Genomic DNA, 26388 nt, shown 5'->3' with positions numbered 1-26388 from the left:
GGTAAACAAAAGGAAAAGAGAGCTAGAAAAGTAAAGAAATAAAAACTTAAAATTGTTCAATAAGGAGAAAAAAGAAAATCTACACTATAGCAGTCATATAGTATTCAAACCTTCCAGTGTTCAGTAGCCTGATGCCTGAGAGGTGCCTGATAATGAGCTTTAAGTCTCCAGCAGGCATTTCAGGATGGAATTTGCCCCACCTAAAGATTGGAGCTATGGCTTCCAGGATTATCCAAGATGGCTGCTCTGGCTTCTAAATGTGTTGGCAAATGGGGAGCTGCAATTCGAGATGTGGACATGGTCGGCTGGAGGTCCTGGAGGCGGGGTGCGGTTGGTCCGGCAGGGGTCCTGGAGGTCCGGGTGTGTTTGGTGTGGTTGCAGGATCCTGGAGGCCGGTTGCAATCAGTCGGTCTGGGGTGCCGGTGATAGGGCACAGTCAGTTGGTCTGGGGGTCCTGGCAGCAGGGAACAGTCAGTCTATGTGAGGGCCCAGGAGGCAGGGAGTAATCACTCCCTGGTCGGGCTGAGGGATCCTGCAGGTACTATGACAGTGAACTTCTAGGCAACAGCAGGCAATTGGCGGGCCACTGGCAGTCTGCAATCAGTTTGCTAACTGTTGTCGGATGATTGGGAGGTGAACCTCCTGCGGTGGGTGATGGATAGGTGTAAGGCAGGTGATGGACAGGCAAGAGGCAGGCAAATGGCGGACAATAGTCGCCTGACAGTGAGCAATCTGCACTCAAAAAAGGCGTTGATATGCTGGCAGACTCCAGGTGTGTCACTGCAGGTGTGTCACAGCAGGCAAACGGGGTAAACAGCAGGGGATTGATAAGCAGCAAAAACTGCCTCATGGAGAAACAGATATCCTCTGCTTGAAACTGGAGTTACAGAGTGACAAGGAACCCAGCCTCCCTCTAGTCCGCCATCTTGGATCCTCCCCGTAATATTTATATCGTTTCACATATAAAAACCATACTATATATATATATATATTTTTTTTTTTTTTTTTTGTACTGGGAATTGAACCCAGGGGCACTTTATCCCTAAGCCACATCCCCAATTGTTTTTGGTTTTTAATTTTGAGAGTGGATCTTGCTAAGTTGCTTAGGGTCTTGTTAAGTTGTTGAGGCTGGCTTTGAACTTGTGGTTCTCCTGCCTCAGCCTCTTGAGTCATTGGGATTACAGGTGTGGGACACTATGCCCAGCAGAATAGGGTATTTTCATAGTAAATCTTTCATATTTTCTGAACTTGAACCATGTCAATATATTACTAACTATAAAAACAAATATATACCATTAAAATAATAAGTAATGATATCAATTAATACCTCAATTCTTTTCCCAAACAACACAAAAATCTCAAAATAGGTCAACTTAGCTGGGCATGGTGGAACGTGCCTGAAATCCCAGTGGCTTGGGAGGCTGAGGCAGGAGGATCATGAGTCCGAGGAAAAGCCAGCCTCAGCAACTTGGCAAGACCCTGTCTCTAAATAAAACACAAAGCAAAGGGTCGGGAATGTCGTTCAGTGGTTAAGCGCCCCTGGGTCTAATTCCCAATACCAAAAAATAGAAAATGAAAAGTCAACCTTCCTTCAGAGTTTTCCTCTACTTACGTCTATATGCTATTTACATGCTATGTACAAGTGTTTCCAGAGTTATCTGTCATCATTTTCCATAGTTAATACTGATATGTATATACTTTTTGAGCTACATCCCAACCTTCTCTGTACTTTGAGACAGGGTCTCTCTAAGTTTCTGAGGCTGGCTTCAAACTTGCCATCCTTCTACCTCAGCCTCCTGAGTAGCTGAGATCATAGGCATGTGGCCTTGCTAGGCTTCCTTTGTATATTTGAAATTAAACTTATACAATTAAATGTATAGGTAGTGGATTCTTTTAGTCTTTATGTTAAAATGCTTTTGTTTGGTTCTCCTCAAATTGCAGTTAGCTGAGTGTAGGATGCTGGGGTTGAAAGTCTCTGTTCCCCCTCACTGTATTCCAGCATTTATTGTTGTTGATACATCTGTCAGTATAATGAATCTTCCCTTGTATGGAGTTTGCTGTTTCTATTTGTTTTGGTAATAACATTTCTGATAATCTTTACACCATTTTATTTTTCTTCTTGCACTGGTAAGATCTTCAATACAATGCTGAATTGAAGGGGTGATACCCTTATTTCATTCCAGTCTCGGGGAGAAAACTGTCAGTAATTTGCCATTAAGTGTGGTATTTGCTGTAGGAGTTTTATAGACTATTTCTTGTCAAATTAAGGAAGACCTCACCTCTTTCTAATTTGCTAACTGTATTTTGTCTTTTATCACAGATATGTAGTAGACCTGACCAAATGCTTTTTCTTAAAATGATCATCATTCCCCTGTTTTTGTTAATATGGTTACGAATTGATTTTTGAGTATTAAAACCTCCTCGTATTCCTGAAATAAACTTCCGGGGCCTCCTGTGTGCTGTGCACATGCTTTATCACTGAGCAACATCCCCAGCCCTCCGAAACCCTGCTGCCATTTTCTTTTTGACAGGATCTCACTATGTTGCCCAGGCTGGCTTCAAATTCTCAATCCTCCTATCTCAGCCTCCTGAACAGCTGGGATTACAAGCATGTGCCACTCTACTTGGCTCTCTTTTGACATTTATTTCATGATCCCTGCTCAGATATGTATGTTTGGATGTTTTATCTAGCAATTTTAGATGTTGAGAGTGGGAGTTGGGATCCCAGATCAGCTCAGTTCACCGTTTTGTCTGTAGTCTCTGAAGGAGTTTAAGCAGGGAAGTGACTATCTAACTTCAGGAAGATCCCTTTGTCTTTGGTATTAGGGGCTGTTAGAGTTGATCGGGGCCTGGACTTGAGAGAAAGGCGTAGATGAGAGATGTTCAGAAGATAGAACTTCAATGCCCAAGGATCATGATAGTTGGGGCAAAGTAGAGGATTTTGATCCTAGTAGTAGAATCCTCCCAGAACCAGGAAGCTGCTGGATCACAGTGGAAAGCTGGCCAGAGTGGAATGAAGGGGAGTAGGAAGAAGGAGTTGCGTAAGAGCTTGAGGTCTGGAAGTGGTGCGGCAATGGGGAGGAGGTGTGGGTGATGGAGCAAAGTGGGTATTTTTTTTTTTTTTTTAATTTTGTAGTTATAGATGGACAGCATGCCTTTAATTTGTGTTTATTTTTATGTGGTTCTAAGGATTGAACCCAGTGCCTCACACATGCTAGGCAAGTGCTCTACCACTTAGCTACAGCCCCAGCCTGTGGCTTTCTTAGGTAATGAAGAGATGGGGTTGAGAAGTTGGAACTGGGGGAAAGGGATACTTGCATTTGGGACATTCTGAAAGGTGTTTGGTATTCCACAATCCTGAGACAAAGTACGCATTCAAGTATTTGAGTGTTTTGGTCTCAGAATAGGCCAAGTCATCCTATTGCATGGGAAGCAGAATCTGGGTCACACTGGGGAAGAGGCCACCTTGGGAGCCTGCATCAGTTCCCCTGCTTCCACCTCCCCCGATCCCTGAGAGCAAGTTCTTCCTGCCTATAACCATCACTATCATCCTCGTTGATTTCCCTGCCTCTGCTCAGACCACTTCAGGTTCATCATTACCTGCAAAATACACTTCAGACTTTTGAGCTTTCCATCCATACTGCTCATGTCTGGCCTCAACTCACCTACTCAGCCACCTGTTCCTTTCCCATGCATCCTTTCCTCCTCCTACCTCCAGTTTCCACAAATGTGCCTCACACATCTCCTGGGCTTTTAGTTTGTTGCCCTTAATTCTAAAATGCCTCCCCACTGGTGGTGATAGCAAGCCAAAGTCCAGAAGATTGTAGCCTTTTCTTTCTCTGGTCCTGAGTCAGTTGGTGTTTGTGTGGCTCATTCCATGCAAAGTTCATTCATTCATTCATTCTACATTTAACATTGTGGTATGCTAGATCCAGGGTGCACATGGCTCTATGTGACTCCAGTGGTGGGGTCTGTGAACATCAGGTGGCTTGTGGTGTGTAGGTCCCTTCATGAACCTGAAGTACTGGTGCCAGTTGAGCAAGTGCTAGGTAGGGTGTTGAAATTCACAGTCCACCATCTTTATCCTAAAGTTGCTTCCAGTCCAGAGATGCTGAAGTGTAGTGCTGCTGAGGAAGTGGCACAGAGTGCCTGCATTGGTATCATGGAGCTAAGGTCCAGAGCTGGTCCCATTGTGATTTTTTTTTTTTTTAACATATTGGGGATTGAACTCAGAGTTACTTAACCATTGAGCCACATTCCCACACCTTTTTATTTTTTATTTTGAGACAGGTTCTCACTAAGTTCCAAGGGCCTTGCTGTGTTGCTGAGACTCTTTGAACTCATGATCCTCCTGCCTCCACCTCCTAAGTTACTGGGATTACAGGTGTGTGCCACCACACCAGGCTCCCAATGATGGCATTGCACAGTAGGGTGGAAAATGTGATGGAGATGTGAACATGGTGTTCCTTAGATACTGGCATTGTTTAATCTTGAAAAAAAGAATTATGACTTATGTAAATAAGTGCTTTTTAAATTAATAAAATAAACACCTTTTTTGGTCTTACTACGGTCTCCTGTGAAAGGCCACTTTGGGCACTCCACCTATAGTTGAACAAGTTGGACTGCTGCTCCTGCAGGCAAGGGCAAATATACATCATGGAGAGCCACATGAAATCATGGTTAGAGGGCTAGAAAGGATTTCCTTATCAGAAGTTCAACAAGGACCATGTTGGGCAACCTGGAGGAAGGTTTCAGGAAGCAGGGGTCGTTCTGTAAATGGTGTCTTAATACCTTTTTATCTGGAAAGATAAACTTCAGTGAGGCTGCAGCTGTCAGTTGTGAGTGGGTAGCAGTCACTCAGCCTGGCCAGCTTAGGGTGCTCCTTGGTCTTGTATAACTTGGACAATGCCTATGTTTTAGACATGATTTACAGAGGGATCTTATTTTTTGTCATGATTCATCACGGTAACAGCGGTGTTATTGATGTTCTGTGAAATTGTTTATATTTTAAGCAGGAGAACACCAAGACCACTATCTGTGAGTGCCAGGCTGGCTCCCAGCAGCACCAGGGGCTCTATCTGTGAGTGCCAGGTCAGCTTCTAGCAGCACTGAGGTCTTACAGATAGGACCAGGCCAGCTCCTTAGTGTGGAGGACTGCTCTTCTTTCTCACCTGGAAAGTCATTGTGACAATTGATATGTTTCCATTCAGCTTCATGAATCAATGTGAGCGACTCCTGTCTGCCTGCCCAGGCCAGGTGCTTGGAGTCCTTATTTCACTTGATTCTCTCAGCTGGTGTTTTGCCCCTGCTCCCCTTGCCCTGCAGGCTCAGCTTGATCCCTTTGCAGCTGAGCTGATCCTGATGCCTCTGCAGACTCTTTGCTTGTAGCTCCTCCTCTTTGCTGCTTTCTTTACCTGTCTTCAGCTCCAGACTTCCTGTACATCCTATTTCTGGGCCCATCTTCCTGAACACCATCCCAAGTTGGGTAACCTGGAGGCGGCTGTGGTTCATGCCTGAAGGCCTGTCACCTACAGGACGGGTCCAAGCACTCACTGTTCGGCCCTGAACTCCTTAGTTCAGGGGTTTGCTTAGTAGGGGTTTCCTTAGTAGGGGTTTGCTCTGGATTACCTGGACCCCAGTGGTTTCTAGGGAGCTCCCTCCCCTCAGCCAAGAATTTGAAAAGTTTGAAACTTTTTGAGAAAACACTGCCCTTCCATGTTTTGCTTGGAGCATCTCCTACCCCCAGTGACATTCTTTCTCTTTAGCCAAGGGGATGGTCTATATTTTCCTCTTTAGTGTAAACTGAGGGCTCTGTCTGTGAGCTAGTACTGGACAGATTCCATTTCATCATCAGGAACTGAATCTGCTTAAGGAAATGCCAAAAAAGAAGGCCGGGGAAGGGAAAGTTGCTGTAGCTGTCTGTGCTCAGCATGTGACCAAGGTTGGCTGCTGCAGAGGGCATAGTGGACTCCAGGAGGGCATCCTGGCATTGGAAAGGCCGTGTGCATCCATGCCTTCACAGAGGGGCCATGAATGGTGACAGCACTGCAGGTGGAGCCTCGGTGGCTGAGGCCGTACAAGGTCAGGGTTGGGGCTGGACTGAGCTGAGAGCCAGAGGGCAGCTGGGGCAGCCACCAGGCAGAAGGCAGGGCCTAGGTGCCAGGCTAAGGAACGTGGACTTCATCTTGAGGGTGGCCCTGGTAGAAGGGCTCAGGCAGGTGGATTATATGATCCACATTTCAGAAGTATACATCCAGTGGCTTGGAGGACTGGCAGGCACCAAGAGGCCTGAACCAGGCAGAGGAGGGTTGGTAGGGAGAATAGCAGCTTCTGGTCTGGGGAGATAATGTGGGAACAGCAGGTTTCAGGGAGGGTGCACATGGCTCTAGGCGACCCCAGTTGTGGGGTCTGTGAACATCAGGTGGCTTGTGGTGTGTAGGTCCCTTCATGAACCTGAAGTACTGGTGCCAGTTGAGCAAGTGCATAGACAGGCTGGTAGGGAGGAGGAGCAGCTCCAGGAGAGACTCTCCTGTCAACCTGGATGGAGAGTCCTGGGGAGGAGGGCTGCAGTGGCCAAGGTTGCCTCAGCCCCAGAGCTCAGGAGCCCAGGGGGCTTCAGACAGTTAGACTCCAGGCATTGAACAACCCTGTGGGGATGGTGACCATTTGGACAGCTGGCTCACTTGGGATGCACAGCCTAGCCCTGGGTGGGTGAGGGCTCCAGAGTTTAAGTGCTAAGGGCAAAGGGAGGCATGCAGAACAGGCTGAGGCTGGGGGCTCTTAAAGGGACCAGGTCAGGTGCCAGAGTGATACCAAGGGGTCTGCCCAGCTAAGGCCTCAGACTCCATCCATGCAGTTCATCAGTCATCCGTGCTGCTGGCTCCTGGGCCCCAGGGAAAAGATAGCAGCTCATGGGGACCATTACTACACTGTGCCATTCCCAGAAGCAGCAAGTGGTAGACACAGTCAGTTCCCATCCTATACCTCTATGTTAATGCCTGTTCTGTGCCCTTCATCAGTGAGGGTGCCTGCAGCTCTCACATCATGGAGGAAGTGGCAGTGAGAACAGAGATGAGAAGCAGAGAGCAGAAGATCCCATTTATTGGAATTTTAATGACGGCAGGACGAGAGGAAGGCTTCCTCCTTTCCTGAAACATGCCATCTTCTCTGCTCTCAGGGCTCAGCACAGGAATGAGACCCCCAACCTGTGTGTCCTTGAGAGCAATGCTCCAGGTGGAGGTGGGGAGGGAGAGGGGATATTCTATGCCAGGCTGGGGAGCTGGACAGGAGGGAAGACGTGCACCCTCACCTCTTGGCTCAATCCCTCTCCCCTGGGACCTGGTGTTGCCCCCAGACCCTGGGGTGGGCTGGCAGACAGGGCTCATGCAACAATGAGTCAACAGGAGGTGGCACAGAAACGCAGCCCTACTGCCCCTTGGGTGGGGCTGGAGGGCTAAAAGGGGCCATGCTGTGGCCACAGTGGGTCCAAACGGAAGTATCTGCAGTGTACATACAGGAGGGTCATAGAGGGGATCCCCCTGCCCTAGGCTGTGTCTGGGACCAGAAAGAGGGAAGTACAGGTGGCATTGTCATGCCAGGGGCAGGGTCCAGGCCAGCCATGCCACCTGAGCAGGGCATAGCAAGCTGGGGGAACAGGCTACTCCTTGGCGCGGCCAATGATGGTGAGAATGTACAGGAAGATGTTGATGATGTCTGTGTATAGGTTCAGTGCTGCAAACACGTACTCCTCTGGGCTCAGGGACAGTTGCTTGTTCCCCAGCAGCAGCTGTGTGTCCACTGCCAGGAACTGGGGACGACAGCACAGTGGTGCTGAGGGACAGCCCTCCACCCACCCATTCTCCCCTCAGCCAAGGCCTCCTACCCCCTCACTCACACAGGTGAAGAGCAGGGCACCCAGTGAGGCATACACGATCTCCAGGATGCGGTTCCGGATGAAGATGCAGAGGATGGCAAAGATAAAGAGCACCACCATGCTCACCAGGAGCACGCCCATGCATGAGGTGAAGTCGTAGCGGGTCTGGGAGGACATGAGAGGAACAGGGGCTGTGGTTGCTGGGCCCTGGGAAGGCCTCTGGGCCCTGGGGCCACAACCCTGAATGGGTGGGGGTCCTCACCTGCATGGAGAAGATGACCACTGTGAAGCAGACAGCCGTGGTGATGCCCACAGCCATGATGACCGCCTCGGTGTTATAGAAGCTGGCTATCATGCCCACCATGTAGGACAGGCTGATGGTCAGGATTGACTGTGGGAGAAGAGGACAACACCCGGCCCTGGGTGTGCAGAGCTGCTCCCAACAACATCCCAAGTCCCTGCCCTCCCCTGCTCCATAGGCCCCAGGGATCTGGGCTCAGGTTCCGGGGTTACCAGTGCCACAAGGTTCCAGGGATGCTTTCGCCGGAAGTCCCCACAACAGCTGAGGACAATCAGGGAGATGAAGAAGATGGCGTAGGAGACGTAGTAGGTCCAGACGTTCTCCCGGACGAAGCCCTTCACTTCCCCAACAAAAGTGAACACAGCCACTGTGGACAGCGTCACTGAGAGCTGCAGGGTCAGCACCAGGAACACCTGGGGAGGCAGCGAGTCAGAGCTCCACCCCAGCTGCCCCCAGGGCTCCCTACCCCACAGAGGCGGCCCTACCTTTCGGATGAAGGCCTGCCGGATGCTCTTGTCGTCCCAGTTGGCAGCAGGGAAGTCCTGGTTGTCATAGTAGGATGGGGGCCCCTCCTCCTGATAGTTTCCAAGCTGTGGGGCTTGGGGCACAGGGGCTGGGTCAGTGCCACTGCAGGGCAGCTCTGCCATGGCCCCTGCCCACCACCCTTCCCCACACTTACAGTCAGGGTCCTGTGGCTGGAAGGGCTGCGGTTGTCCATAGGGGTTGGGGGGGAAAGGGCTCTGTGGATAAGGCCCTTGGGGGTAGGGGCCCTGAGGGTAGCCCCCTTGGGGGTAGGGGCCCTGAGGGTAGCCCCCTTGGGGGTAGGAGCTGGGGCCGTGGGGATAGCCTGGTTGACCATAGGGGGAGGGCTGGAAAGGGGGCTGTGGGTAAGGGGCCCCAGGGTAAGGAGGCTGGGCATAGGGAGGCATGGGGGGCTGGGGCCCTCCAGGATATCCGGGGTTGGGGGGAGGGTAGTTGTCCCCAGACACCAAGAAACTCTTTTCATGGGACATGGCCTTCCGTTCTGCTGGCTGCCCCTAGAGGAGAGAGAGAGAACAATCAGCCCTGTCTGACGGTCACTGAAACCAGGCCTGTGGCAGCCCCACCTGATGCCGAGAATCCAGGAGGAAGGGTCCAGGACCCTTGCGCTGCGCTGTGGGCGCCCTGGAGCAATGGGGCCAGAAGCGGGTGGGGACCGGATGGCCCGCCATGGGCCTTCCGAAGGGCTTGTTCTAGGCCGACCCTGGAGATGGGGGAGGGGACGGTGAGGAGAGGAGAGGGGAAGGGAAGGCTGTCAGCCTCCGGATTTGGGACTCTGGAGGCGCCTTCTCACCGCCGCCAGCGTCCTAGGGGTCAGGGTTCCGCTAGGAGGGGGCAGGGGGCGCGGCTGAGGACGCGGGGTGTGCCTGGGTCCTCCCCTTCGCATCTCGCCCTTAAGCAGCTTGAAGCGCCGGAGCCGGCGGCTATTTCTATCCCTGGAAATCCTCACACCATCTGTGACCAACCCGAGCCCTGACCCCCTCCCCAAAGCGGGGCCCGACAGCCCCTCGCTACCGGGGAGGAGAGCAGGGCTGGATTGGCTGCTGGGGTGACTGCCAGTGGGGTACGCCAGGAACAGCGGGGTGCGGGGGTGTGTGGGGGATGGAAGCGAGCAGAGGGCGTGCGGGGAAACAAAGCAGGCGTGGGAGCGACGGGGGTTGGCGGCGGCCACGGAACGCGCACGGTGGGCGGGTGGGCCCTCCGGTTGGGTCGGAGCGTTCCGGGGCCGCGGTCCTGTCCCCGCCGCAGCGCGCCGCCCGCTCCCTTCTGCTCAGGGCCACCGCAGCTCCCCGCCCCCACTGTCGCCGCCATCCCGGGCCGAGCGGGCCGCGCGCCCGGGCAGGACCGACGGACAGACGGACAGACCGAGGCGGCCGTGCTAAGCGGCGCAGGGATCACACAGGGCGACTGCCGCGGGTCAGGCACATTCGTGCGCTCGGGCCTATGACTCACCGCTCCCAGGGCGCCTCAGGTGAGCACGGTGTCGGCTGCTCGGCCGCGCGGTGATGGCCGGTGCGTCCGCACCCGCACCCGCTCAGCGGCCGGCTCCGCTGGGCCTGCGCCTGCGGCGGGGGAGACGCAGCGGGGCCTTGTGACGGGGCGGGGCCTTGTGACGGGCCGGGGGCGGGGCCAGGGCCTTGCGATGGGCGGGTCTGGGGGCGGGACCCTGTGACGGGCCCAGGCCGGGAATGCCCGGCGTCTGCGCCGCGGACCCCAAACGTTCAGCTCGCTGCCTGCGTAGGGCAGCTCGGCTGTCAACTCTGTGTCCCAGGCCGGAGGCTCACGTTCCACATTCCGCCAAGGGCTGCGACAGGACCGTGAGAGATGAAAACCCCTGGAGGCAGGGGCCTGGTCAGGCTTCCTGTTCAGGGAGTTAAGAAATTAATTTCTACATCCCGGTTTTGAGGAAGCCTCCAAGTACTCTCCGTCCCTTCTTTGCCTTAAAACAGCGTTCATTTTGCCTTTTCATCCAAGTCTATCCTAAAACGAGACCTAATCATTTAATTGCCCCATTCAGTCTGCCAGTAATGGAGACCAAACTGCCAAGCACCATAGGAGGCCTCACAACCTGTGAGGGAGCTGAGGCTTAGAGGACAGCAGGACTGGAGGCTAGGTTAACTTGTCACTGAAAGTCCTCCTCCTGAGAAAGTCCTGACTCTGCCAACAGAAGGTCCCCTAGGTGGTCTCCTGGTCCTCTGCGGCAGGCAGATTGACTTGGGTCCTGGGTACCTTCCTGTGCTCCCCTGCTCTTGGGTGTCTGGCCCCTCCCAGGGTAGGCAGTGGTTGGGAAAAGGCTCTCTCCTGCGCCCATGATGTGCTAGTTCAATATTTAACAACTGGATCTAGTGAGGGGAAGCCCTGATTTGAAAATTTTGAACATGCCAGTGCAAAATACTGTGTAAATATTCCTACTATGATTGATTTCAAGTTATCACCAGTTTAACAACAAATTGCAGAAATTCCTGGAGATTTAATAATGTGGTAATAGTGTGAGCTGCTCCAGTTCACTGCTGCTTGTGGCAGACCCTCTGCAGCTGGGATTGGCACTGTGCATAAGTAATGTGCAGTGTGTCTATGAGAAGAGAAAATGTACAGCAGGCTGGATGAACTTCAGTTTTGTAACCAGAAGCTCACACAATTTGAAGCACTTTCCTTAAGGAAAATAAAATGACAAGTACTGATAGATTTCAGGGCTTCAGGAGTCTGGGCAAGTCAGAATCCTTTAGGGTTTTTAGCTTCATGTTAAATCTGCCACTAGGGGCCTGGTAAGGGGGGCTCATGGAGAAGGGTTGGCAACCTGGCTTTGTGGGGAAGGCCATGTCACACAGAAGGAAGAGCCAGTGCAGGAGTGCTGAGGTGGGAGTGGCCTGTAGCTCCAGAAGAATTGACAGGCCAGGGAGGTTGCAGCCCACTGAGCATCATCAGGGTGGGTGGAGGCCAGTTAGGCCCTCAAAAGAACTTTAGCATTTACCGTCATCAACCCTGAGAGTTGTAGCAGTCGTTGTTACCAATTTATATACCTGCCCACCATGTGGATTGTTCACTGTGGAGTGGGAGGGAGTGGCGGGTAGAGATTGGTAAAGTGGGTAGGTAACCATCTAGCAAGAGATGCCAGGGTGGAGCAGTGGAGGTACCAGGTGTGTAGGGCTAGTCACGGAGGCTGGGTAGGGGCCTCGGCCTCCCTAGAGAAATAGCAGGAGTGGGGCTGGGGTGACTGGGAGGTGAGGGTGGAGAGCAGCAGTGGGTACAATCTTGGGGAGGCTGGCAGCAAATGGCAGTGGGTAGGAGTGTGGACTCTAAAGGTACAAATTGGCTGTGAGGCCTGGCACTGCACTGGGCCCTGACAGTGCCGCCATTTCCTCTTCTGTGGTGAGGATTAGAGGCAGCAAGGCATGTTCACACAGTGCCTGCATCTTCTGTGGCTAGTCATGAGGAGTGGGTAATGATGATGATGACGATGTAATATATGGGAAGGACTAGGCATGTGTGAAGGCTGGAGAGAGTCACAGGAAAGGGCTCCAGCAGGGAGTGAGAAGGCAGCAGGAACTGTGCTGGGATATGAGTTCTTTTGAGTCAAGAACAGAACAGCTCATTCTCAGCACTTGCATGAAGCCTGGTTGTCTAGTGGATGAAAGGACCACTTTGGGAAGGTTGCTGACATAGATCCTTGGAGACCCTGAATGGAGAGTAGTGACTCAGGCCCCTTGGTACATTTAGTGAAGAGAGTGATTGACCATTCCCAGGTCATAGGAAAAGGGAAGACGGCCAGAGGACAGTCCTGTTCTCCCTGCCAGCCAGGGACTGCAATGGACCTCAGAGGCCAGTGGGCAGGCTGGCAGGAGTGTTCTGAGGAGGTCTGCCTCACCAACACCTCCTGGTGGGCTGGGGTTGAGGCTTCAGCCAGAGAGGAAGCATCTGAAACCCAGTGACCAGGCCCCAGAGCCAGGCCTGCCCCTCCCTTTCTCTTTCCCTCGGTAACTTTCACTTTTGTTTTCTCTAGGTTTCTGTTCTTCTGCCGGAAGGCAGTGGAAGGCAGTCGCAGGAGTCCTGGTTGAAGGCTTGGGTGGCAGGAGGAGTATAAGTGTGGAATATGGGGCTACCCACAATGGGGCAGCCCAAGGATGTGGGAGAGGGACCCCGGGAGGGAGCAGGAGAGGTGGAGCAGGCCTCTTCCCCATCTGTCCCACCCAGGGCTGCGATGGCTGAGGCAGAGTCGGGGGCAGCCGTGGAGCTCCAGGGACTTCCCCCTGACATGCCAGAGGAGCTGCTCACACTGTATTTTGAGAACCGCCGGCGCTCTGGTGGGGGACCTGTATTGAGCTGGCAGACACTTGGCTGTGGGGGTATCCTTATCTTTCGAGAGCCTGCAGGTAAGGGAACTGGCTGAAGGGGGTAGTCTGGGTACCCTGATACCTGATGTCACTGACGTCCCACCCCTGCTCACAGATGCCAAGAGGGTCTTGGCCCAGGCAGAGCACCGACTACATGGTGCCAGACTGAGCCTGCACCCAGCCCCGCCACGTGCCCCTGCACGTCTGCTTCTGCAAGGACTACCACCTGGCACTGTGCCCTTGCACCTGGAGCAGCATGTCCATGCCCTGCTGAGTGCCATAGGACACCCAGAGCAGTCCTGCCATGCCCTGGTCAGTCCCCGACCTGATCGGGCTCTGGTCCAACTGGCCATGCCCCTTTCTGAGGCAGGTGAGAGGCTGGAATGGGGCTAAGGTGCTGGTTAGGGGAGGTGCCCCAAGCTGACTTGCACACTTCCCACAGAAGTTCATGTCCTGGAGGAGCAGGCCCGGAATACCGACCTGGATGGGGCCGCGGTGTCTGTGACCTGGGTGCCCCAGGCCAGAGCTGTGCGTGTGGTGGGGGGCATGCCCCCTGTGGACCTGCTGCTGCTGGAGTTGTACCTGGAGAATGAGCGCCGAAGTGGTGGGGGGCCCCTGGAGGGCCTGCGCAGCCTGCCTGGGCAGCTGGGCACTGTTGTTTCCTTCCAGCAGTGGCAGGGTGAGTGGGCTGGGCAGACACATGGGACCCTTCCTCTTCCACAAAAACCTGATGGGCTTTCTGTCTTTTCCTTTTCTCCAAGTGGCTGAACGGGTGCTGCAGCAGGACCACTGGCTGCAGGGCTCAGAGCTGAAACTTGTCCCTCACTATGACTTCTTGGAGCCTGAGGAGCTTGCTGAGGGCACCAGTGGAAGGGATAACCTATCCACGCTGGGATCTGGGGCCACTGAGCATGCTCTCCTAGAGACTGGAGGGCTAGCAGAAGTTCTGAAGTGTGCAGGGGCTGTGACTGTGGGTTCTAGGGAAGCACCAGGGCAATTGGAAGCCTTTCTGAGGACAGGTCTTCAGGCTATGCCAGTTGGTTTGGAACCTGTGGGATCTCCAGAGCAAGAGGGGCCTGTGAGCCTGGGGACTGTGGTGTCTCCAGAGCAGGCCGGGCTCCTAAGTCTTGGGCCTATGAGATCTGCAGGCTCAGTGGGCCAAGTGGAGATTTCTACGGAGTTGCTGGGACAAGTGAAGCCCCGGGGCCAAAGACCCATGGGGCTTCTGGTACAGGAGAGCCTAGTGGAAGTTGCCAGCGTCTCACCAGGTCAGGAGAGGCTGGTGGATCCAGTGGAGATTACCCTGGATTCTCCAGAGAAGGTTGGGCTGGAGACCCCTGGGCATATGGGGCTTCTGGGTCAGGAGGACCTCGTGGAGATGGTGCTATCGATGGAGCCAGGGGCTATGCGCTTCCTGCAGCTTTATCATGAGGACCTTCTCGCCAGCTTGGGAGACATTGCCCTTTTCCCACTTGAAGGAATGGATGTGACTGGCTTTCGGGTGAGTGACCCCGACAAATTCTTCACTTTTGTCCCCTTTTCCCACTGGGGCTCTGGGTACCTTTCCTGTATCCTGAGCCTGTGTACTGCTCCTCTCCCGTGGTCCTGCAGCTCTGTGGAGCCCAGGCCTCATGCCAGGTGGCCCAGGAGTTGCTGCAGAGTCTGCTAGGTAGCATTAGCTGCCATGTGCTGAGCCTGAAGCATCCAGGCAGTGCCAGGTTCCTTCTGGGTATGGAGGGGCAGCACCTTCTGCAGGGGTTGGAGGCTCAGTTCCAGTGTGTCTTTGGGACAGAGCGTCTGACCAGAATCATCCTGGACAAGGACCCTGAAGAGGTAGAAATAGAATTCTTCCCCATCCCTTCCCTGTCTTACTCTCCAGCCCCAGGTGCCCCCTCTCTCCTTGCCCAAAGGCTAGTGACCCTGGCATCCTTTTCCCCACAGGTGGATCCCACTGAGATCCTCCAGGTCCTCCCTGGCCACAGCCACACCTCGTGGCCCACAGACAGTACAGGCAGTGACCAGGAGAACATGAGCCTGGGTAGGCTTCCTAGTAAAGCCCCTAGCATGTCCTATGGCCCTTTTTTACCTTGCCCTCTGCCTTGCTGTGCACTCTCACATCTCTAGTGATACTTCCCAGGCCCACCCTGTACCCTCAAACTCGTTCCGTCTTTCATTCATTTCATCTCATCCTATCTTTCAACACTGCCCTGGCTGGACCTGACCCCTGACTCAGTGTTCTCTCATTACCTTCAGAGGAGGTCCGAGAGCTGCTGGCAACCCTGGAAGGTTTAGATGGAGAGGACTGGTTGCCCCTGGAGCTGGGGGAGGAGCGACCTGAGGACCAGCCAGAAGAGGCAGCAACTTCAGGGAAAGAGAATGAAGAACCTATACCTGGGGCTGAGGAGAAACCCGTGAATCTCAGCACTGGGACAGCTGGGCTGCTGGAAGAGGAAGCTGCACTGCAACTGGCTCTCCATCAGTCACTGGAGCCTCAAGATCAGACAGCTGAGCAGGAGGAAGCTGCTGCGCTAAGACAAGCCCTGGCCCTCTCCCTTTTGGAGCAGCCCCTGATGGAGGCAAAAGAGTCCCTGAGTGGGGGAACTGGTTGTGGGGCCCAGCTGGTGGTACATGCACCCTTTGAGCAGGATATGGATGAGCTGGACCAAGCACTAGCAGCTGCCTTGGAGGTATGCCTCCAGGAGGAGACTGTGAGGCACCCAGGCCGTGTGCTGCCCACAGAGCTGTGCGCTCGCCTGGAGCAGTGCCATGGTGTGAGTGTTGCCCTGTGTGGTGACTGCACTGTTTTCCGTGGCTTTGGAGCCCAACCTGCCCGTGCAGCACGCCACTTAGCTATGCTACTTGCTGGCCCCCAGGATCAGAGTTTGGTCTTCCCCTTGGTGGCTTCAGACACTACTTGTGAGTTTGTGCTTTGGATTGGGAGAGGGCAGGTGGCTGGCTATTGGGCTAGTGTCCTAAGCATGGCCCTGATACCCTCTATTTTCACATGTCAGTGCTAGAGCAGAGGCTGAAGGAGCCATTGGGAAAACTGGAGGGCCTTGCAGAGAGCACCAGGGAGTTCCAGGATGTGGTGCAGGCCTTCTATGACACCCTGGATACTGCCCACAGCAGGATCCGCATCATACGGGTGAGTTCACACACTCTCTCGGGTCTCCTGTGAGACTGGCCTGCATCAGGGTCAGCCATCCAGGACCTGCTCAGCAGGCAGGCTAGAAACTAATGTAGGGACAGGAGAGCACCAGGGCCTGAGGGAGGCTCCCTACTGGGGACTATGTGAGATGCTCTATACACCTCAGTTTCCTTACCTGGACTACAGAGTGGTAATGCCCTTGTGACTACTGTGAGAGCTATTTATTCCCATAAATGTGTACCTTGTCCTGTTCTAGGGGCTCTTCTGTCTCTAACTGGGACCAGGGCTCCCTCCTCTTCCTGTCTTGTTTGTTTGTTTTTTGTGAGGCTAGGGATCAAAGTCAGGGCCTCCAGCATACTAGGCAAGTGCTCTACCACTGACCTACATCCTCAGTCCCTCTTCTTTCTTCTAACTTGCTAAATTTGGCAACCCTGAACAGGGACATGTTTTCAAAAAAGACTGGGAACAATTGGTGGGAAGCTAGAGTGAAGCCCCAGGAACCCCAACCTGTTCAGGAACCGAGAAGGAGGGACTAGAGAGATCAGAGAGGTATATAAGAGACTAGGACTGGGGCAGGGGTGCACAAGATGGGTAGGAACCACATTATCTTCCCTGCCCAGAGGAAGGACTGAGGAGGGAGGGTTGGTCAATATGGTCTATCAGGGAGTTAGTATGGCGAGGGGCAAAGAGTAAACAGGAGGAGCTGGGGCCTCAGCTCAGTGGTAGAGCACTTGCCTCACATGTGTGAGGCACTGGGTTTGATACTTAGCACCACATAAAAATAATCAAATAAAATAAAGGCATTCTGTCCATCTATAGCTACAAAAAATTAAAAAAAAAAGAGTAAACAGGAGATGAGGGCAGAAACAACTCTGGAAATAGGCTGGGTAGGAGGGAAAAGGATGAGTAGATAGAAGTGCAGGGTTGAAAAGGTTTCTGACCCAGAAACAGTGTGCTCATAGCTAGGGGAAGAATTCAAGAGAGGGCTGGCCACTGACAGGTGAGAAGGTCAGAGGAGAGCTTGGGTCACTATGCTGGTGAGAATGGTCAGATGCTCTCCTGTTTTGATGCTCATAGTTAAGGCTAGGCCAGCAGCAGCAGCCTCCACCTAGAGCTGGTCATAAATGCAGAACCTCTGATCTTCCCCACGGTTGGGGAAGTCACCCACAGCTGACCTGTTTGCCCACCTCCATCACCATCACCACCATCCCCTGCCACCACGAGAGCCACCACCGGCACCACCCCCACACCACCAATCTCCATCTCCTTGCTTGGGTCGTAGGTGGGTAGATAATACCATGAGAATGAAAAACAGAACCGTAGTAAGGTAAATGGAATCCTGTTATTAAAACAGCTGCATGAAAGAGAGTGTTCTAAAATTTAAGACCTGATGGCTTATCTTGTAATTTTTTTTACTTCATTTTTTTCCCCCTGGGTTGTGCTTGGCTGCTAGGGTACTTTGTGTCTTCTCGATTCTCTTGTGTGAACTCCATTCTTGAGTAAGGAATATCTCTGAGTGGATAGTGAACATTTTGACTTTTAATTTTAAAATGACTTTTATAATCAGAGGTATTTTACAACTCTAATTTGAATTGACATAAACTATGTTGTTAAATGTACTAACGTCTTTATTTCTACATTCTTCATTAATAGCTTTGCTGGGATACAATATTCAGGTTCAAAATACATTTTCCTTCAGATTTTTGAAGACTGTTTTTTTTTTTCTTAAGATTCTTTTATCCTACAAACTTTGAAAAAAAATCTCATGGTTTCTTAGTATCCAGAATTGGTGAGATACCCAATGTGAGATTTCTTCCCATTTGTATATCAACCTTGGTGTGTGTGTATACACTTGTAAAGTTTTGTTCACTTTGAAGGGTGAGATCTTTCTGTCCAGTCCAGGGGCATGTCCTTCCCATTGTCCTTCCTGGCACTTCATGGGTCCCCCATTCGTAGATGTTACCTTTCAGCTCATCTTCCACTGTGTTCCCAGGAGCCCGCTCTCGTCCGCTGTCTCCTCCGAGCTCCTGTGATGCAGAGCCTAGACCTCGTCCCCTGCCTCACTCACGCTCTGTTTCCTTCTCTTTTCGCTCTGCTCTCTGCATCAAATCCTTACTTCCATCTGTATCCTCTAGCTGGATCTTTAGCCCTAACAATTCTGTTATCTGGCCCACTCTTGGAAGTTAGCTCAGCATTCCCATTCTCCTCCTCCTCCTCCATGCTGGGGGATCCAACCCAGGACCTCCCACATGCTAGGCCAGTGCCGTTATACTGAGCTGTATCTTCAGCCCAGCAATCCTACACTTTTTTTACTTTATTTTTTTAATGTTTTTAGTTGTGAATGGACTTTATTTATTTACATGTGGTGCTAAGAATCAAACCCAGGGCCTCACATGTGTTAGGCAAGCGCTCTTCCATTGGGCCGTGGGCCTAGCCCAGCCATCCCACTCTTGATGTAAGAACTATTTCTTAGACTGCTTTTCATAGCAACTAGTCTAGTTTTATGAATGTGGTATTCTTTTGCATCCCTCTGAAGCAACTAACAAGAGTTTCTTTAAACGCTGAATTGGGTCCCTGTAACTTAGGGCTGATGGCTGGATTGGTCACTGCAGTCCTTCTCTTCCACTGGGGGCTTCCAGAACTGAGAGGGCCTGGTGTCTGCAGGTTGGAGCACTACTAAGAGCTGTGTAGGCAGCTGGCTAGGCTTCATGCTCCAGAGGTCTGGTGGGCGTCCTGCGTTCCGGTGAGTGGATGGAGTTTGCCCGTTGCAGACCTTTCTGCAGGGGTTAGACATTCCTGGAGGGTTCAGGCCTTCCTAGAAGTCCTGTGATGCCACCTGCTCCCTAACGGAGGTAGTTAATGTCCGCGGCTGGACAGAGGATGAGGGGGCTGCAAGGTCTACCCCTAAATTCCTCCACCAAGGGGCTCCTGATTGCTGACTTCGGCTTTTCCTGGGCCAACCCTGCATAGGGAAGAACTCCAAATAGTCTGACCCTGACCACCTTTTGCCTGAAAGGTGGAGCGTGTGTCGCACCCGCTGCTGCAGCAGCAGTACCAGCTGCACCTGCAGCGTCTGGAGCAGCGCTGCGTGCAGCGCCCTGTGGAGCGGGTCCTGTACCACGGCACGTCGGCGTCCGCAGTGCCTGACATCTGCGCGTTCGGTTTTAACCGCAGCTTCTGTGGCCGCAACGGTGAGGCCTGGGCTGGGCAGGGGCTGGGGCTGTGCCAACCCCCATCCCTCTGACCTCTGCCGCTTCCGCCTTGCAGGCACGCTCTACGGGCAGGGCGTGTACTTCGCCAAGCGCGCCTCCGTATCGGTGCAGGACCGCTACTCGCCTCCCAACGCCGAGGGCCACAAGGCGGTGTTCGTGGCCCGGGTGCTGACAGGAGACTACGCGCAGGGCCGCCGCGACCTGCGGGCGCCCCCTCTGCGGGCCTCCGGCCACGTGCTCCTGCGCTATGACAGTGCTGTGGATTGCCTCCATCAGCCCAGCATCTTTGTCATCTTCCACGACACTCAGGCACTGCCCACTCATCTCATCACCTGCGAGCACATACCCCGGGCTTCCCTTGGGCTCTCGAGTCCCTCTCTGGCCACCTGACCCAAGGGGCCAGCCTCTGGCCTCCTGCTCCCCAGGTTCCCCGCTCTGCACACCCTCCTTGCCTCCCGGAGTCGCCGGGGGACGTCCCTGCCTCTTGTTAGAGGGCAGGAACCCAGGCCGACCAGGAGTGCTGCGTCGGCCCAACCACCAGGGGTCAGCAGAGCCCAGCAGGAGGGTGCGCCGGCCTGACACGCCAGTCTTGGCCGGACCTCGCCCGAGCGCTTCTGTCTTTGAATAAACCTGTACGTGAAGCCAGGCGGAAGGGCCTTCTGGCGTTCGGAATCAGAGCTCTGGAGGGTGGGGGTCTCGGCGTGGCTAGGGGTGAAGTCAAACGCTTCTAGGGGCCGCTGTGGGCAACCCACTGAAGCTGCAGGGCGGAGCCCCGCGCACTGAACCACCCCACGCCGTCTGAGTGTCGCGCACGCTCGCCCAGCAGCGTCTCCTTGCCGACCTGCACGCCCTGCACGCATAGTGAGCACGTTGCCGGCGCCGTCCCGCCAGTCGCACCCGCGGGCTCGGGTTCCGCGGGCTCGGGACCAGCCGGCCCAGCGCGTGCGGACCCCGGTCGCGCAGGCATCGCTCGCTCGCTCTGACTGTGCCCGCGCAGCTCTGCTCGCGATCGGGGCCAGGGCGGGGCTCCAGACTCGCCCCGCCCGCGCTGCCTCCGCGACTCTTCTGGCCTCAGCAGTCCGGCTGCGGCGGCCGAGCTGAGCCCAGCCGGAGCCACCAGGCACGTAGGACCAGGCGGGGATGGAGAGGCGCACAGCATGCGGGAGTTGCGGAGTTGGGCGGGGTGGGGTCTCGGCCGCAGGTCTCCCGGAACTAGGCGCTGTGTTGTAACTCATCCTGCGCTAGCTCGGATGACAGCACCTCCCAGCGCGCGGGAGTTTGCGGAACTGGGCCGGCGGTGCGGGGAGTGTGGGTGGGAAGGGCTGCGGCGAAGGCTTGGTTGACCGCGGACCTCGGGGCTGGGGGCTGGAACAGAGGCAGCCCGCTGAGGGCCAGGGCGGGGGGTGGGGGCGGGATGTGCCCGCCCCCGGCTCGGTGCCCGCAGCCTCCTCCCCTGCCCTTAGCCAGAGGGCGGAGGCACAGAGCCCACATTGTGCCCCCACCCCACCCCACCCCTGGCGAGACAGAGGCCCATTCACCTCTCACACGCCAGTCCTGAGGATGGGGAGCTGGGGCGTGTGCACGCGTGGTATGCGTGCGCTCCCGCTGCGCCTGCGGTGAGCAGGGTGGGCCACAGGAGCGGCGCCCCACCCCGCTCCATCCCCGGGCCGTGCCGCAGCGGAGCTCCGGCGGCCCACGCCGCTGCGGCTTCAGTTATTTATAGGCCTTCACTGCGGAGATCCGAGATCAAGGTGGGACTGTGCGGGGATGGAGGTGGGGTGGGGTGATGGGGAGTCCTAGAGACTAAGACAGCTTGGAGGTAGGTGCTAGCATCCAGTGGTGAGGCTGGGGGGGTCCTCCCTTGAAACCAGGAAAAATAGGGGCCTTGGGCCAGTGTATGTTGATGTCCTGGCTTGCCTGCTAACTAGAGATTAGGGGAGAGGGAAACAAGGGTTGGGATGCAGCCAGTGGAAGCCATTGTCCAGTGACAGGGTGGGGAATGTGCAGTCAGTGCCCAAGTGAAGGTAATCACTCCCTCCTTTCAGGTTTAACAGGGTGGAGGGTGGAATCAATGTCCTGTGATGGGGGGCGGGTAGAGAGGTCAGTGGTTGGGTGACTAAGAGAAAGAAGTTGACAGGTAGTCCTGGTAATGCACTGGAGGAGTTGAGATCAATGTGTATGGGGGTCACTGTTTGGATATCTGAGAGGTGGGCTGGAGGGGGTGAGGCTAGATGTGGATGAGAGGTCAACAACTGGGTGGAGAGCAAAGGAGTTGGTATGTAGATGAGGCAGGGTCATAGGAAGGGTGTGGTGTCTTCATTGATGTGTGGCCTAATCTAATCCAACATTTAGACTGGGAGGTGTCTGCCTCCCCTCACCTCCCAGGAAGAAGTGTGACTGTCCTTCTGCTCTCTCTCTAGGAGGCCATGTCTGGAGAGGACTCTGAGGTACGGGCAGTGTCTGAAGGTGGCTCCAATGGAGGCAGTGGTTCACCCAGTCCTGGGGACACGCTACCCTGGAACCTTGGGAAAACACAGAGGAGCAGGAGGAGCGGAGGTGGCTCTGGGGGCAATGGCAGTGTCTTGGACCCTGCAGAGCGGGCTGTCATCCGAATTGCAGGTAATGTGGAGGGGCTTGGTCTGCCCAGCTCATTAGCACAAGCCTGTTGAGCACCTGCCTGTCTGCAGTGTGCAGGTGTTTGGACTGACTGGGTGAAAGGCCAAAGGGGAACTGCTGTGAGGGAAGGATCTCTTGTTCCAGGTAGCACAGCGCCACCCTCTGGCCCTGCTCAGGTAGCTGCACAAGCCTGAGGCAGGACTTCTTGCTGCCGCCCTACCTTTTCTGGCTCCATTTGATTGTGATAATTTCTTGGGCTCCTGGAGCTAAACTGCTCACCATGCCCCCAAGTCTTGGCTGCCGCCCAGGGGTGGGAGTGCACAGAAGTAGAACAAGAGGGGATACCTGGTCAGCCAGAGCCCCAAACCCTCCCTGAGCCACAGTCCAGCTTTGCCCTCCAGGAGCTGCCAGTCTGAGGAAGAAGATGGAAAAAAATCCAGCAAGAAGGCCAGGGGAGGTGGCAGGCAGTCTATCCCTTTGGGAAGTGAGTGACCTAGGGCTGGAGGCCATTGGGCAGGATATGCCTGGTAAGGAAGCAATGACCACATTCCACCCACTAGGACCCCTAGGGGATTATGCTGCATCTGAAGGGTATGGTAGGTACAGGAGGCTAGGAAGGTAGACCAAGGTGTGAGGGGAGAGGGCTGAAAGGCCAGCTGTCCAGTGGGGAGGTGGTGCTGCAGTTATCAAGGAAGTTTACTGTTGGAAGCAAAGCAAGAGCTTGTGGAAAAGGAGCAGAGAAGAGTAACCGACATGCTCTTGCTACCCTGCTCCCAACCCCAGTGGCCATGTGCTTGTGCATGACCTTCTGCTCTTTCTCAAATCATGCAGGATTTTAAAGAATGAGGTCATTTTTTTCCCACTTGAAAGGGAATCATGAATATCCTCCCCATGAGCCTTTAATGGTGCAAAGGGGTGGGGGCTGCATCTCAGCAGCCACTTATGGTGGTCTTCAGCATTCATCCACTAGCCATGCTGCAGTCTGCAGCCCTGGCAGGGTCTTTGGGTTCTTCTCTGATTATTTTCTCAGGATGGATTCCTAGAAGAGAGACTTCTGCTCGCAGGACTCGCAGCATTTAACGTTAGGAGAAACTCTGCCAGAAGTGGTCCAGAAACAAAGTCATCTGTCTGTGTTGGGAGACAGAGGGCTTTGCCAGTCTGATGGGTGGAAAGGAATTGTTCTTTTATTACCAAGCTTTTTTTTTTTTAATTCTGTAAATCGCTTCCTTTAGTCATCTTATGTACAGATTATTTTTACTTGAGTTTTAAGGACTCTTTACATACCGGAGCCACCAACTGTATCTCCTAGGTTGCAGTGGAAGAATTCTAGGTAAAGGCAAAGGGAGCGAGGGAGGGAGGAGGGAGTGGGAGCGAGAGGTGGGGGCGCCTAGTGAGTTCACACTGGCTGGGGCAAGGGAGCTGGAGGGGGCTGACCCGGAGGCAGCAGCCTCGGGACTGGAACCTAAGAGACCAAGAGCCAGCCGCCAGAGGGACGCATCCGGGTCTGGAGCGAGCAGGGCTTGCGCCCTTGGAGCCCAGCATGGGACAGAAGCTCCGAGTCCGCCGAGGGGCGCCCGGGCGCCCGCGTAGCTCCCAGAGCGGTCCCGCGGCCCCGCCCCGCCCGTGGGGCATCCTGGGTGCGGGGCGGGGCGGGGGTGGCCTCTTTAAGCGGTGCGCGGGGCCGCAGGGGCAGAGCGGCAGCCCGGGCTGGAGGCTGTCCCTGCGCGCAGCGCCCGGTCGCCTCCCGCGCCAGCCGGCATGGCTGCCCTGCTGACGTCCGGCCCGCCACCCGACGAGCAGGACTTCGTCCAGGCCTACGAGGAGGTGCGGGAGAAGTACAAAGGTACGGCTCCACTGCGCCGCTTGAGGCTCAGCGGTGCCTGGGCGGCCAGCCTGTTAGCGGGTCACTGACCACCTTGTCTGTCACGGCCATTCGGACAGTGGCCCAGAGCGAACCCTGCCACCCTCTGGCCTTACCAGACTGGCTTGCCCCGTGCCCCTCGGCGCCTAGGGAAGAGGTGGGCAGCGCTCCACTGAGCCCCCGCGGCCATGCCCTTAATAGGGCATCGAGCCGTACGGGTGGGTGGGATGGGCCCAGCGCGGGTTGTGGCCCACAGGGTTTCTCATGGTACTGCGGTCTGGGCCAGTGTCGATAGTCTGTGGCCAGAAGACACGTGAGTCAAAGCTAAGCCATTCCCTGTCCCTCCTCTGGAGTGCCTTTGCCGGTGGGGTGGGGGTGGCTGCTGCTGCTGTCTGGCAGTGGGTTGCATAGCTGCTGCCTCTCCTCACCTCCCCAAACTGGCCAGGCCCTGGGCTGTACCTTCCCTTGGCAGGGAATCCTGTTGCACCCCATCTCTGTTCCCTGAGGGCAGCCCCTCCTTCCTCTCCAGAGGTATATCTGAGTGGCCCACCAGCTCTGTGGTCACAGATCCCCTTTCCCTGCTCCACGCCCTCCTGGAGCCTCTGGACCTGCCCAGGCCCTCACTGCTGTCAGCCAGTCAAGGCCCAGCTGCCTGGCTCTGGATCAGATCATTGAGTTTGAGCAGAAGTGAACACAACCCTGCCTCTTAGCCCACAGAGGCTGGGGAGGGTCCAGGTGGGGGCCCCAGGCAGAGCTGAGCAGAGCAGGTTTCAGCTCCACACTGGTAGTTTGGCTGGCTCTGCCTGCAAGGGCAGCTCAGGGAGAGAGGTCCTGCTGTGGCTTTGCCTAGAGTCCTGTGGTGCCACTCTACACTTCAGACCTCACACAGGGTGGGTTTCAGGGTGCTGTGAACACTGTGGGTGTGCTCTGTGGGCCTCTGCCAGTACTGCGACTAACACTTTAGCCTGTGTGGCCGGTTAACCTGGGCTCACTGGTGACGTTCCTGGGACAATGGACTCCTGGAGCTGATCTCTGCACCCCGGGGAGGCCTTGCGGGGGCTGGCCTGGCCTGATGCTCATCCCTGCATGGCTGACCTTGTCTTGGAGGTCTACCTGAACAGATAGAAGGCAGGGAATTGCAGCCTACTTGGGTCACAGCCCTCTGGGCAAATTCTGTTTACCAGGGGTTACCTATGCAGAATAGTGCTTCCCTCTAGAATTCTAGGTCTGGTCAGTTTGCTGAACTGCTACGGTGTCAGAGTCTGTCCTAGACATCTTTATATATTTTATATATACATTCACACACACACACATACACACATATATTTAGTTGTTGATGGACCTTTATTTTATTCATTTATTTATATGCAGGCCTGAGAATTGAACCCAATACTTCACACATGCTAGGCAAGGGCTCTATCACTGAGGCACAACCCCAGTCCTGTCCTGGACATCTCACTGAAGCTGCCCTGGACTTCTAGAAGGGCTGCATTTCCCCTGTGGTGAGACTGTTAGTCTAGGAGTGTCCTGACAGATCCCTTGAGGTTCCTGGGACCCTGTCTTTGTGCCTTGTCCAGTCTAGCTCCCTTGGTACCGAAGCTGAAGTCTTGGCTTGTGTCTGCCTCCTGGGCTGGAGGCTGATGACAGGGCTGTTGGAGCTGATACGGCTCTTGCCTGGCTTAGGCTGGTGAGTCGAGGGTGCCTGCCTGAAGTGGAATTGTCATGTGATGATGCGGCTCCCTGCGCATGTGTGGCACCAGCTTGAGAGTAGCTGAGATTTGCTAGGCAGGAGAGCAGGTGCTAGGGGCTCCTTGAGCTGAGGGTCAAGAGAACTTCTGGAGCATTCCAGGCATGGTGTCTCTCTTCAGCCCTGGCTCCAGGGAGGGGATGAGTGAGGGGCTGGGAGCCATAGCCCAAGGCCAAGGAATAGCTGTGCCCCATTGCTCTTTCTGACCTGACCCCTGGGGGCTGCTAGAGGTCTGAAGCCCCTTCCACATGCTGTTCCTGGGGTGGAGTGGTCTGGGGAGACTGTCCCCAGTGAGGGAGTTGGAGGTATTTGCCTGATGTCAGCCCGGGAGTACCTGAGCAGCAGCAGGGCAGAGGAGGCAGGACTCTCTTGAGTCCAGCACCATTCCAGCTAGTGCTGAGGAGGGGGTGGGAGACCACTCACCCATCCTGAGGGACCCCTGCCCAACCCATGCGTGAGCTGAGGAAGGGCTCTAGCCTCTGGTCCCTGGCATTCCCCCTGGCACTCATGACCAGCCACTCCTTTGATAGACTCCACCTTCCTTTTCTGACTCTCACCCCATTGACCTTCACCCCCCAACACACACAACTTCTCAGGCCTTCCCAGGATAGGTCATTCCTGGCTTTCCTCCTGGAAACTCCTGATCTTCCCTGCAGGGTTATTGCACCTCCTAGGACATTTTCAACTTTCTATCTGCCCGAGCCCCTCGGCCTCCCCCATCTGCCCTGTCTTTTATCCAGGGCTGATTCCTATGGACTG

At 54.8% G+C, this 26388-nt stretch overlaps 3 protein-coding genes across 10 annotated transcripts in view; 2 read left to right on the top strand and 1 right to left on the bottom strand.

Annotated features, from left to right (window-relative positions):
• Positions 1–7072: 7072 nt before the first annotated feature.
• GRINA (glutamate ionotropic receptor NMDA type subunit associated protein 1) lies at positions 7073–10315 on the bottom strand. Its single transcript, XM_079101452.1, has 7 exons — positions 10167–10315; positions 8854–9211; positions 8660–8772; positions 8387–8587; positions 8136–8264; positions 7895–8038; positions 7073–7807 (listed from the first exon to the last, which is right to left on the bottom strand). The coding sequence occupies exons 2-7, from the start codon at positions 9185–9187 to the stop codon at positions 7658–7660; spliced, it is 1071 nt and encodes a 356-aa protein (XP_078957578.1). The 5' UTR covers positions 9188–9211; positions 10167–10315; the 3' UTR covers positions 7073–7657.
• Positions 10316–12884: 2569 nt separating this feature from the next.
• PARP10 (poly(ADP-ribose) polymerase family member 10) lies at positions 12885–20051 on the top strand. 2 transcript variants are annotated; one of them, XM_079101439.1, is made up of 10 exons: positions 12885–13084; positions 13161–13415; positions 13488–13724; positions 13807–14546; positions 14657–14878; positions 14987–15083; positions 15299–15961; positions 16057–16190; positions 19210–19384; positions 19461–20051. In XM_079101439.1, exons 1-10 carry the CDS (start codon positions 12913–12915, stop codon positions 19793–19795), a joined length of 3030 nt encoding a protein of 1009 aa, XP_078957565.1. In that variant the 5' UTR covers positions 12885–12912; the 3' UTR covers positions 19796–20051. The 2 variants fall into 2 exon arrangements, with proteins under 2 accessions (XP_078957565.1, XP_078957566.1); XM_079101440.1 differs by lacking the exon at positions 12885–13084 and having other exon boundaries at positions 13273–13411.
• A 282-nt stretch (positions 20052–20333) lies between these two features.
• PLEC (plectin) overlaps positions 20334–26388 on the top strand; it is a 53947-nt gene continuing 47892 nt past the window's right edge. For 3 of the 7 annotated variants that reach the window (XM_079101258.1, XM_079101257.1, XM_079101242.1), the window contains exons 1-2: positions 20334–20525; positions 21826–22024. In XM_079101258.1, coding sequence (XP_078957384.1) covers positions 21832–22024 — 193 coding nt within the window. In that variant the 5' untranslated portion in view covers positions 20334–20525; positions 21826–21831. Of the gene's footprint in view, positions 20526–21138; positions 21157–21825; positions 22025–23709; positions 23865–26388 lie in introns of those variants that run through there. The other 4 variants (XM_079101245.1, XM_079101244.1, XM_079101254.1 and 1 more) reach the window with 3 other exon arrangements.

This window comes from Sciurus vulgaris, assembly GCF_902686455.1.
Source record: "Sciurus vulgaris genome assembly, chromosome: 1".
In the NCBI taxonomy this organism is placed as follows: domain Eukaryota; kingdom Metazoa; phylum Chordata; class Mammalia; order Rodentia; family Sciuridae; genus Sciurus; species Sciurus vulgaris.
Note: the sequence above shows the minus strand (reverse complement) of the source record. Positions and strands in the feature narration are given on the sequence as shown.